General features: G+C 37.6%; 1 protein-coding gene across 1 annotated transcript in view; it reads right to left on the reverse strand.

Moving 5' to 3' along the window:
* The window catches only part of CDK13 (cyclin dependent kinase 13), a gene marked incomplete at its 5' end in the record, with an annotated part of 45,844 nt that overhangs the window by 13,970 nt on the left and 19,279 nt on the right, over positions 1-12,595 (reverse strand). The window contains 2 exons of the mRNA XM_082480127.1: positions 2,533-2,589; positions 5,062-5,251. Of these exons, the coding sequence (XP_082336253.1) occupies positions 2,533-2,589; positions 5,062-5,251 (247 nt within the window). The remainder of the gene's footprint in view (positions 1-2,532; positions 2,590-5,061; positions 5,252-12,595) is intronic.

The following is a 12,595-nucleotide window of genomic DNA, read 5'->3' on the forward strand; positions in this document are numbered from 1 at the left end:
TGCACAAAAGCAAACGCAACTTTCTGACCAAGGCTATCAAAGGACAGACTGAAGATGCAATACTGAAGATTTATTACATTGCTAGTCATTTCAGGAGAAGGACCTGCTTGGATAAACCCATTAATTTCTGGGCAACTATTGATTATTAGAATACTGAATACAGGACCTCTACAAGCATTTAGAAAAGAAGAAGAAAAAAAAAGTCACTTTCCCGCCTGTAAGCAGAAGCAAGAGAGACAAAGCCTTTTTCTTGAACTACGTCCTTCAAAAATTTTTATTCCAAAGCCTGGAACATTTCCAATATCTTCCTATATTTCACAACATCTTTAATTCTCTACAGCTCTAACCAGAAGTTTTGGACACTGGGAATAATCCTTTCCACCTTTGCACTAAAGCAAATATTTTCACTATCTTAGACATACATTTTTTCGTTGACAGGCCGAGATACAGCATCAACAGTTCAGAATGGAAGGCAGAAAACAGATGTTAGGTTTTGGGTTTGTTTCAACCAGGGTATCTTAAAAGTGATCCCAAAATTCTTTAGGTTTTAATAATTCACTCTTACCAACACTAGGTAACTCCAAACAGAAAGCAGAGTAACATTAAGTACAGAGTTTGAACAACCATAGCATAAAGTCTAACAAGCTCTTATACTCAGTGGTACCGGTATAATTTCTGCAAAATCACCCAAGTCTCTTTTTCATTCAGAAACTCCCCGAGTCATTTTTGAAATGTAGTATGTTTCTGGAAACAATTCCATCATCTATTATATTTATCTGTGAAGCAAGCATTCCTCTATGAAATGTTTACGTGGTATGGACTTTCTCTACAGATACAACACACATATATTAGTATACGGTGCTTTTTATTTGAACAGATGTTTTCTTACACAATCTGTCATATCTCCTACTCCAAACATATTAAAACCACCAGAATAACATTTAAAGGAGCACAGCTAAAACAACCGATGGAAATTTACTTAAAATTAAATTTCCTCCCTCCCCATTATTCTCCTACTAAATTCTGTACCCTTTTGAAAATTATATAATTCTAAACAACCATAAACCAAATGTAAAATGCATTAATTTAATGCAGCAGCTATTATACACTTGTTGGTATATGTTAATTATGTCTGTCACTGCAGGTCAGAAGCTACTCAGAACGAAAATGAATGACGAAAGAACTGTCAAAAATCTACTAACGAGATTCTAATTATCCTCCCAAGTTCAACTGGCAATTCTATTAGCTAGCATTATTACATTTTAGTCTTGGTTTCATTTATGTATAATGGCATAATAATGTTGCTATTTGATATACAGTAAAATCTGCTATTTACACTATAAAGACACTGAACTTTCAATCGTTCAATTCTTAATGAACAGTTAGTTTTACAAGTAAAATTTAAATTAATTTAAAACAGACAATAAAAAAATGGTAAAAAAAATTAAAAAAAATTAGGTCAATTTGGTGCATGTTAAAGTAAGAAGGTAGGATGGCATCAATCCCTCTTATTATAAGTACATCCAAACCAAAAATTAATTACTCAGCAGCTGCTTAAGATTATCTTTATCCTGCGAGTATACTCAACAGTTTTCATAACTGTACTTAAGCATATATTCCTGAAATAATGTCTCAGAGGACAGCAAAACTAATGCTACCAGGTTCAACAACAATCAGAGCTCTGTGAGAAAACAATAAACTCAAAGCTAACATTATAGATATTATTTCCCAAATCAGGCATGCAGAAATCAAAGTCAGCTCAGGGAGCTAATATTCTCTGTATCCAACCACCCGATGTACATATTACTGTAATGAATATTCAGCCTGAATTTTGAAAATCCAGTTCCACATGACGAACACATGACATTACAATGTAAATTCTGAAGTTCTTAATCATAAAAACTGTGCAGCTGTTTCCTGGAGTACAAGCATAACGAAGCCAAGAACAACAGAAGCACAAGTCACAACAAGTTTCAGAATAACTTTATTTAAACTCGTATCTCTGTTTCCAGCACATTCAACAGCACTGGCTACCTAAAGAATACAATAAACCTCTTCAAATGTAAAGTTAAATCTTACACAAAAGTAATGCTTTTTGAAAAGAAACTGTACACTAATTTATGTCAGCAAAAAAATTTTGCTTTACCTAGGTAAACTTTTGCTAGGTACACCAACAGAAAGAATATACTTTAGGTTGACAGGACCAGAAACTAATAGTAAAAACCTACATATTGATGCGACCTACTTAGGACTGCAACTCTTCATTTCCAATCAATATATGGCCACTGTCTGCAGTTATTTATACAGTACACTTGGAAAAGCGATACACTTGCACAAAGACAGTTTTGTGGGTTTATGCAGTGTAAGACAACATGCACCGCTTTCCATTTCCTAAGCAATTATTTGTATTACAGTACAATAACATCTCCTCTAAACAAAACAGTCATGTTTCTTTTCTGGCCCTCATAATTTTTAAGTTATGCAAAACAATTAAACTTCTGAATGCTTTTTCAAACTATAATTATATCTTACCTTTCTTCAGAGTTGTATAGCCGAGCAAGCCCAAAATCTGCAAGCTTTATCTGCCCTCTGGTGGAAAAAGCAAAGAACTATTTAGTGGTTAATCCTGTTAGATTTCTTTCTCAAAAATCAGGAAAATTTGAGATTTTGAGACAGCTGCAACTGATCTTCACCAAACCACATTAATGAGGAGACAATGCCTTACAATCAATGCATCTCTTCACTAAACAAATACGCTAACTTACTGAATAGCAAAGACAAGTAGGCAAAATTAGGTATGCTCGTCAAATGGCATTTACATCACCAGATGTTAGTCAAAATTTAGGTGTATAATGTAAAGTATTCAAATCGGTAACTCTGCAGGAAAAAAATGAGGGAGGAAACGGCTATTTTTTCAAGCCTTACTGCTAGCATAAGCATTTGTACAACAAACAACTATCAGCAGTCATACTTCCTTCTAGGAAGCCATTGAAGTCCTGTTCTGCTCTTTTAAAAGGCTGTATTTAAACCTTACATCAGGGTGAGCGACCAGATAAGGACTTCTATTTTTGCCAGCAGCCAACTCACTGAATGACACAACCCCTAACCCTTTCTTGAGTTTTCCCATATATAAGGGGAAGAGTAGAAGATACAGAGCTCTTGCCTGGCCGTTTCCACGGCTAAAAGGCACTGCACAATGACCAGTGTCATGACCAATGATTCAAACAGAAAGCTATCTGCAAGCTTCTCGAACACATGAAATGAATGTTGGAATGTTACATGGAGTTTTTGTTTTTCTATACTTATGAGCTTTTAGAATTCCTGTCACTTTCAAATACAGCAAATGTTACTTTCTAATAAATTTTATCAAATTAGGGCAAGACTTGCTGATGTGTGTAAGAATGACTATTTTGTGATAATAAATATACAGGCTATAGTTTACATTCCATGGATGCGTGCTTGGAATTGCTGTAACACTTGGAAGAGCCCCATAAACAAAGAAATGATCCCCTCAAATTTACATGCTTATTCCTGAGAGAGCATATTTGTGGAAGATCAATGAATTTTCAAGCAAAGGCAATAAAGTTGTATACCTAAATGATATATAATCCATGCGTAACTGGTAATGGGATTTTAGAAGCAGTGTCTTAAAGTTATTTAGATCAATGATCAACTTTTTCTTCTCCCAGTGGAAACATCTAAGGACGCTCAAAAAATATCCTAGGGGAAAAAACTCTGTATCCTGGATTGGAGAGAGCACAGTACAACAGAAAGCTCCACCTCTACCATAAAGCACTCTTCTCCACTGTCGGGTTACTCAACTTCTGAGTTCCCAAAGGTGCACAGAGACAGCACCATCACTGGATACTAGCACGCAAGCCCACTGTGTGGGCACAGTGAGTGATATGGAGACACGTGTACATCTCTTCAAGAGTCTGTATCATAATCTAGCAAGACTGTGGTGGGATCCAGAGGCGAAAATAGTCTGATGTTAGTTCATTATAAGAAAAAAAGGAGGAAAAAAGGAAAATTTTAATTTGGAGAAAGCTTGGACAAAACTAGGGCTCTACCAAGAGAGACCCTTGATCCATTTTGCCCAGTATTTCATCTCCAACAGCAGAAGATTTTTTAGGGAGAACATGTGACCCTGCTCACTTTGGGCCTTATCTTCCTTTTACTTCACCACCACCCACAATCATTGTGTTAAGGATGCTAAAACAGGTATTCCTGTCTATTCCCTTTAACAGGTGTTAATGATCCCATCCATGAATGTGTCTCATCTTTTCAAATCTCCTGACACTACCCGGAAAACCTCCTGTGACAGCAAATCCCAGAAGCTGACTACCTGCTCTGTAGAGATATTCTTTTTGGCTGTTATAAACCTCGCTTTTACAGTTGCTCCCTGGTTTTAGTACTGTTGGATTTGACGAACAACAGTTCTGCACTGAAGTTATCGCTATCTTCATACAGGCTTTTTATTTGCTGCTCTTGCACACTGAACAAAAGCATGTTTACTAATATGATTTGTAATTACAAGTGGTCAAAGAAGTAAGAAACAAATTCTTCTCCCCATTTGATTATGGCTATAACTGCAAGCCAAAGTACGTTTGAACACGCCTGGTGGAATATTCTTTTAAAAGCATTATCCAGACTGATGAAGACCAGGACCTCAGAATTATTTCACAAGGAACCAGCCTAGCCACACTTCATCTTGAAATGAGATGGCAACAAGAATACATGTCAAATATTTGTGTCCTAAAATTCTTTTTTAATATATTTGAACTCAGATAATTCCCCCTCTACTCTGACCTAAAAGATTCAAGTTTTAATTCTGCTTTTTTAACTCAGATAAGTTTAACAAACAATTGCTAAACAGTGTTAAGCAGGCAACATTGCCAGATTAGTACCTTACAATTAATTTTAAAGAAACTAGGCAATCTAAAAAACAGTTTTGCTAAGGACAAAGCAGGTGAACTGTGAAGATTAAAAGAAAGATTTAAAGATGTTGTTAACACACATATTTATTTTAATTTTTTTACATACTTCAAGTAATATCCATACCTATTATTTAGTAGAATATTTGAACATTTGATATCTCTGTGCAAAAAGTTCTTCTTATGGCAATAGGCCAAGCCCTCCATCAGCTGTCTCATAAAAGATTTAATATGATTTTCATTAAAATGAACCAAACCAGATTCCAGCAGTCCCATCAAGTCATGGTCCATATATTCAAATACCAGGTAAAATGCACCTAGGAAAAGAAAGGGAAAGGGTAAGAAAAAGAGAGAGAATTTGATTTAACTGCAGTCCAAAGTATTGCTGATCCCCACTTTTGAAAGTTGGAATTATTTTTCACAACACTGTTTACATTTTATGAGATATTTATAACTGTAGTTTATGTCCAATAACAGCAATGAAATATAGTGTAGTAAAATGTTTTCATAAAATTGCTTTCCCACATAAACAATTACACCAGTGAAGTGTTTGTGCAAACAAATATAATGCTACCACTTGGTGCTTTAATCTAGATGGACATGTACTCTCCCTATGGCTCAATTTCCATATGTTTTATTTAAAGAAAAATTAACTGGGTTAATATTTCCTATGTAAAGTTTGGGGAGAAATCTAGAAACAAAACATGTACACCATTAGTCCATCTGTCATGATTCAGTGACTGATTTTAAGCTTTCAGTGTGGAATTGGGTCAGAAATAAGCCTGCCCTTCTCAGTCTAAAATTACCTGTAAAACAAGACAAAATGAGAAAGCAGAACTAACCTACTAGCAACAGCAGCTCTGCAAAGATGGAGCTCATGTTGTAAGGTGCCACATACATAAAGTATAATAGAATCTGGTCTTATCTCACATTAGCCTGTGTAATTCCACAACTAAAGCTATTAAAGCCAAGGCTCTTTGATATATACATGTATTCCTAAAGAGTAAAAGTGCCGAGTGCTTCAGAAGCAGCAAGAACCAATCTCCAGCACAACCACTCCCAGTACAATCCGCTTTTTAGTACTTAATTCACAGAATGACTTAATAGTAGTGGTTGGAAGGGACCTTCGGAGATCATCTACTCCAACGCCCCCCCACCAAAGCAGGTTCACCTAGAGCAGGTTGGACAGGAATGCATCCAGGCAGGTTTTGAATGTCTCCAGAGAAGGAGGCTCCACAACCTCTCTGGGCAGCCTGTTCCAGTGCTCTGTCACTCTCAGTTCTTCTTAACTCTGGGGCAGAGAAGGCAGTGCAGCCCCTACAGAGCACTGGTGGCAATGCAGAAACCACATTCAAGAGGGTCTGTCTACCTTCCATTTTCAAAACCCTCCCCCAAAGAGCCACCACTCTAAAGTACAAATAGCTTCTGCCCAACGAGAACTCATTACAGGTTCTAGTTCCTAAATAAGAAGTTTCCATTCAGAAGCTAGTTAAAGTCTTGGAGCAATAATGAGAAGTCAGCTTGCCAGAACACACACACAGCCAAATTCTACTGAACTAACTTGTTTTCTTGCACAGTAGCTGAAAAGGGAAGGAAGAGTGCTAAATTCATCTGCTATTTAAACAGACAGACAAAAGACTACTGGTACAGTAACTGTTAAACTTGTTACAAAGATCAGCATAGAGCAGATAAGCCACAGGCCATTGCATAAGACACTCAAGAGTTTGTTGTTTTTAATTTAAGTCCTTTTGTCCTGCTGTATGTTATACGGCAGAAGCAAAACACTGATCATAAAATAACCCTGTTGATGTGCACACAGGAGGTAGAGCAGGAGGTAAATCAAGCAGGTACAACATGATCCCACCACTTCAAAAGGAAAGAAGGAAGTATTAAGAGCCACAAAGAACCGAAGTCTGCTGTGTTACTATTTGCATAACTGAGTTCACCAGTTCAGCATGGTAAAAGCAGAGAGGCTCCTAATCTTGGTCTTTTAAAACAAGACAGCTGGCAACCTGGTGTTAGGTCTACTTCACTGACAACTGCTGAAGTATGAACCATGACATATTTTAAAGTGCCTTGAAACAAAACACCTGATATTAATGCTGCAGTGCCAGAATAATCTAGATATGCCCTTCAGAGGATGTCAGCTCAGCAAAACTGAATACCAATGAACTCGGTATCTTCTTGCTCTGGAATACAAAGGAAAGTTAACTCTGTGACAGCAGCAGGCTACGCTCTGTGTGTACATGACAAGGAGAAAGACTGGGAAGGGTCAGTGGGGTTGCAGACCTGTTTAGTGAGAACAGCTGAACACAGTCTTCTTGTCTATATGCAAAGTAGGCTCCATGCCTTCAGCGATTTCCTGCTCTGCCACTAGCTCCCAGGATTTTTCACTACTATTTATAGCCAATCACATTTGGTATCCTCATGCAAGAAGGACAGCTGACAACAATGGAGACAATTCTTAAATAAAACAGAGACGACATCCCATTATTTATATTCTCTGCAACTCTCATTAAGAAACATACACTAGAACAGTATAAACAGTAAATGTCTTCCAGATCAGAGCAAGAGCAAATGCGTGGATCCACTGCACTTGCACGTTACTACCTACATATTATGCAATCTTAGAATTTGTTTTAGGAAGAAAAACTGTCAAAGCTGAATCCTCTTTGTTGGTTATGAGAAACTATTAAAATTAGTCTACTAGCCACAGCAGTCTAGCCATTAAAACCTGACTTTCAGTATTTCTCAAACTAGACTTGGAAGTGATTGTAGCTGCAGAAAACATATCAAGCAAACTGAAGTGAAACTTCTGTTAGTTCATTTCTAGACAAACGTGGTGCCCTTTTCTGATAGAGACCTAGAGTTTCAGTCAACAAAACAGTTGCATTTCATTTTCATCACATCAGGGGATCTGATCCTTCAGAACATGGAAAGAAGCTATAGATATTCAGGAAGAAAACAGTCAAGGAGGACTTCACAAGTAAACTATGCACAGGCAGAAGTCTGCTTACTACAGCACAGTCTGAGTTCAACTTCACAGCATCTTTTCGTTCAATAAAAACAAATGCCACACAAATGCACATTTCTCAAAAGGAAAACAACAGAAAAAATAATCATTCTTTCTTTTGTGAGGCCAAGACATTTGATAACTTGGCAGTTACGTTTTAAAATGAACCTTTGTTTCATGCTAGCTTTGCCCAATATCCACATTTCTGGAAGCTGGGTCATAAAAAACCTAAAGCTCTGTTACAGAATGAAACCAGAATTACTTATTTGACTTTAACGTTACTCATCTTACTGCTATTATGTTAAAGACCTACACTTCCCAATAAGTAAGTACCTGTGGGTTGGGAGGCAGCCTACAGTCCATTTCCACATGCTGCAACAAAGCACTAACAGGGCATTTATGTCTTGGGTGGCCCGTTTCCTTTGCTAATACTACACAGCTCATCTCCATTCCTTCATCTCCTGAGATAATAAGAAACCTTAACGTCACTGCATGTTGACAGAGCTGCAGCTGGAACAGCTGAACAGTAGTAATATTGCCTACATCTGAATATGGGATAAGAGCAGCTGAAAATATTAGGGTGGTAAGCAATAAATAAAGGAGACTCAGGTGGATAGAAAAAACCCTCACCTTACTCCTTTTGCTTGCACTTAAAAAAAAAAATCATCTTTTTTGAACATTTTGCCAGTTAAGACTGATAAGGGGCAGAAAGTGAGATACCAGTAATTAAAGAATTAACACATCTCCTCCTCCTGTTCATACATTTCAAGTTATGGAGCTCTAACAGTAGGAGTTTTCTTAACCAAAATGCAAAATGAGCTGGGGTATCACGCTATAAAGCTATGCATACAAAATAGGTAAGTGAACAAAACATGGCACTGAACCTGTAATATACAAAGGATTTTCTGAAGGGCCAAAAATACTGACAAAACGTACTTTGCATTTTTGTGACACAGGCAGGCTCTGAATTTTTTTGGACTGTCATCAAATCACATAGATCCAACAAAGCAGGACATCAAGTTACACATTTGTTCCTAAAGTCAGATACAAGTGTTTCAGGCTGGGGTGGTAACAGCAGGGCAGAATGATCCAAAAGCCTATGTAGATGACAGCTTTAAAGCAAATATTTTCCAAATGTAATTTCATAGGGAAAATGTTTGGGGTTTCTCAAAGTATCTGATTAGATACAGATCAGAGGAACCTGGAGACCATAGGTACCTTATTATGTGCAAATTTTAATTCAATCCTTGTATATATGCATTACAGTTTTCTAATTTGAGAAACACCAAAGTGTTGAGTGAGCACAGCCACTGAATTAATCACCTTCAGACTAAAGAATCACTGCTGTGCTCATTTTTCCACTTAAACAGGAAATTATGTGATATCTAAGACAAAATTAGTCTAATAAAACCAGAACTTTCCCTTTTTTTTTTTTTACATTTTCACCCAATATTAAGTTTTGATTTGATGACAGTGTTATTCTCCCATTCCAAGTTCAATTGCATTCTCCTCTTGAAACAAATCCAACCCAAACTGCACATACATGGAAACATGTTCTGAAATAAGTGTACCAGCCAAAGGCATATTGAAGCCCTGGAGAAGAGAAGGCTCTGAGGAAACCTTATAGCAGCTTTCCAGTATCCGAAGGGCGCCTACAAGAAAGCTGAAGAGGGACTTTTTTGCAAGGACATGCAGTGATAGGATGAGGGGCAATGGCTTCAAACTAGAAGAGGGTAGATTAAGATTAGATATCAGGAAGAAATTTTTCACTATGACGGTGGTGAGGTGCTGGAACAAGTTGCCCAGAGAAGCTGTAGATGACCCATCCCTGGAGGTGTCCAAGGCCAGGCTGGATGGGGCTTTGAGCAACTTGGTAGTGGGAGGTCCCACAATTAGCCCCGCAATTAGGTCTGCACTCATTCTAGACCAGAGTCCAGTACAGCACACACAAATGGGAAGCACCACTCAAGCTATCACACTATTCCTGATAACTTAGCTGTAGCCTAAAACCTATTTGGGTAAGAAGTTTCTATTGGCTATTTCAGGAGCAGCAAGGCAAGCTGCAGAAGACCATTAGAGGTTTCTGAAATTCAGATCAGTTTGGTTTTAGTCAACTTCCAAGGAAATCTGGATAAAGCTAGCTACAGTACAAGTAGAGAAAGAACCCTGTAACAAAGTACTCTCTGATGACTGCATCATTTCTGTCAGACTCCTTCCAAACCACAAGCTTTCGGACAGACTAAGTACTCCTTGACAGCTGTGAGAAAATAACCTGCTGGTCATACGACAATTTACCACAGAGACAGTGTCCTTTTTACGTGCGTACTACAGTACTGTCAGGATAAATACTGACTTCATGCCTAAAAAGGTTTGTTAATTTGTACTGCAAATCAATTCAAAATCTAATCTAAAGTAAACTTAGATCTTAAAATGAGTTATAGAAACACACACACACACAATCCAAACAGATAATCCACACACAGAAAAAATAAACGCAAACATACTGTGATGTTAATCAGGTCTAATGAATTACCAAACAGATAATCTACACACAGGAGAAAATGCAAGATGTGATGTTAACCAGACCTTTTTTATTAGAGCCTCCCATGCAAAGTTTTACATCCTCCCTCAGGTTAGCAATTGAAAATACCTCTTCCAGTCAACAGGAGGAAGAGATGTCAGTCAGTACACCTACTGGTTTTACATTCAGAGCAACAAAAGCTAAATCAGGCACTCTCCACATGTTTAGTAAGGTATCACAGCAGTCCCACAGATCGACTGTTGAGCACTTGCAAACAGCTTCCAGCTGATAAAGAGGCAACTCAGAACTGAAGGACCATCGAAGTGCCCAAAGAAAAAAAGAGACACCTAAGTCATTTATGTGACAGACACACTGAGAAAACAAACCAGAGCTGACAAAAGCCCATCAAAGCAAGAAGGGCCTTTTTTCCAATGATTCACTTTATAACTGATGAAGTAGCTCAACTAACTTAGCTTATGAGGTGTATAGATTTGAATACATCTAGGAAATAGCTCTTTGTTTTCAGCTTCTGTTTTAAATCTTGTTTGCTTCACTTACTGTTGCACAGAGAACATCACACAAACTTTCTTAGACAAAAAAAAAAATGCTAAGAGAAGATGAAATGCTTCTGCAAAGTACAATCCTCCTGCGCAAAATTCTGGTCCAAAATGACATAAACTTAAGTTCATGAATGTGAACTCCAATTAATTTGAACTACCATCAAGCAAAGGAAAGTTTAGCTGCCAGCAGACTTAGTTGTAAGCACCAACAGCGTCAGGCTGCTTATACTGCTGTCGAAGACTGGCACTCACAGTTGCTCCTGCACTAGATTACTAGAAGAAAACATTTCCAACAAAAATAACCAGAGTTCTGAGAATTTAGGAAAATACTTTTACAAATGAGATTTCAGCAGGGTTTTGTAAGCGTTATACTCCAAAGCTAAGATAAGTATATAACATATGTTAAGCATAAGCATGTTCATTAGAGGGCAAAACACTTCTACTGTAAACTCTGCTTGAATAAGACACCACTACCACTTTTGTAATGGTTCCTTCCTAAGCCAAGCAGCCTACTTTTGCATTTGCAATGGTTTACCACGAAAGTGACCAAACTTCCTCCCACTTGCATTCATTCCCTCCATAGACTACAATTTGGCCACAATGTCTCAGCTATAAATCCCCATCTCACAATGAACTACTCATTAGAGAAATACAGAATGCAGTGCCTAAAAAAAAAAAAAACCTTCCATCTTTTCACAGACAAATCATAATAGCACTGTCTCATTATCATGCTAATGGTTTAAAGAGACTATCAGAAAGTAATTTTATTCTAACATTTCCAGAGAAGCCCCTTCCCTTGCAAATTTTCTGAAAATGTAATTGTTAAATAAGAAAGATAAATTATATTGAAAGCAATATCAAAAGCACAAATACAGCCTTGGACAAAAAAAAAACTCAACAGCATTTTAAATTAATGAGACACACAGTTTGAAGTACACCAAAAAATTTACAATTCAATCCTAGACACGGCACAAAACAGAAAGGGAGAAAATTAATTAATGAGTCATTAAGTATTAAGTCAAGGCTCACTGTGGTCTCATTAGCCAAGTAGGTTAGACCTAATTAAAACTCAGTACAAGATTCACATGAAAAGCCTAAACTGGCTGTTGCAGACTGTCAGGGTTCATTCAGAGTGTATGCTGACCACTGAACCTGCATGTATCTAGAGAAACTCTTTTGCCAGATGCTTCCTACTTCTAAACACAAGAAAAAGCCTGCCGGTGCTGTATAGCCTTCAAGGTATTATACTTTCTGAAGATGCTAGGAAAAAACCTCAAACTAATTCCTGCTTAATTTTGACAGTCATCTTCTGACTCATCACAACATCACCTGGTGTTTCTGCTGGCTGTGCAGTACGCACGGTATTTTCTACCCACACTGGTGCTGGGCATGCTGTATAGAAACTTGGGGAGGGAGAGCATGGAAGAAGCAGAAGTACTGCATTCCAAACACCCTCCCCTAAGTAAACCATGTATCAAATTGTCCACAGGATACTAAAATACCCCAAAATGATAGGTTTATAAGACCTAAAAGAAAATGGCCTCCAAAGACAAAATTGGACCAGAGT

The sequence above is a fragment of the Vanellus vanellus genome (assembly GCF_965231255.1).
Source record: "Vanellus vanellus genome assembly, chromosome: 2".
NCBI lineage: Eukaryota > Metazoa > Chordata > Aves > Charadriiformes > Charadriidae > Vanellus > Vanellus vanellus.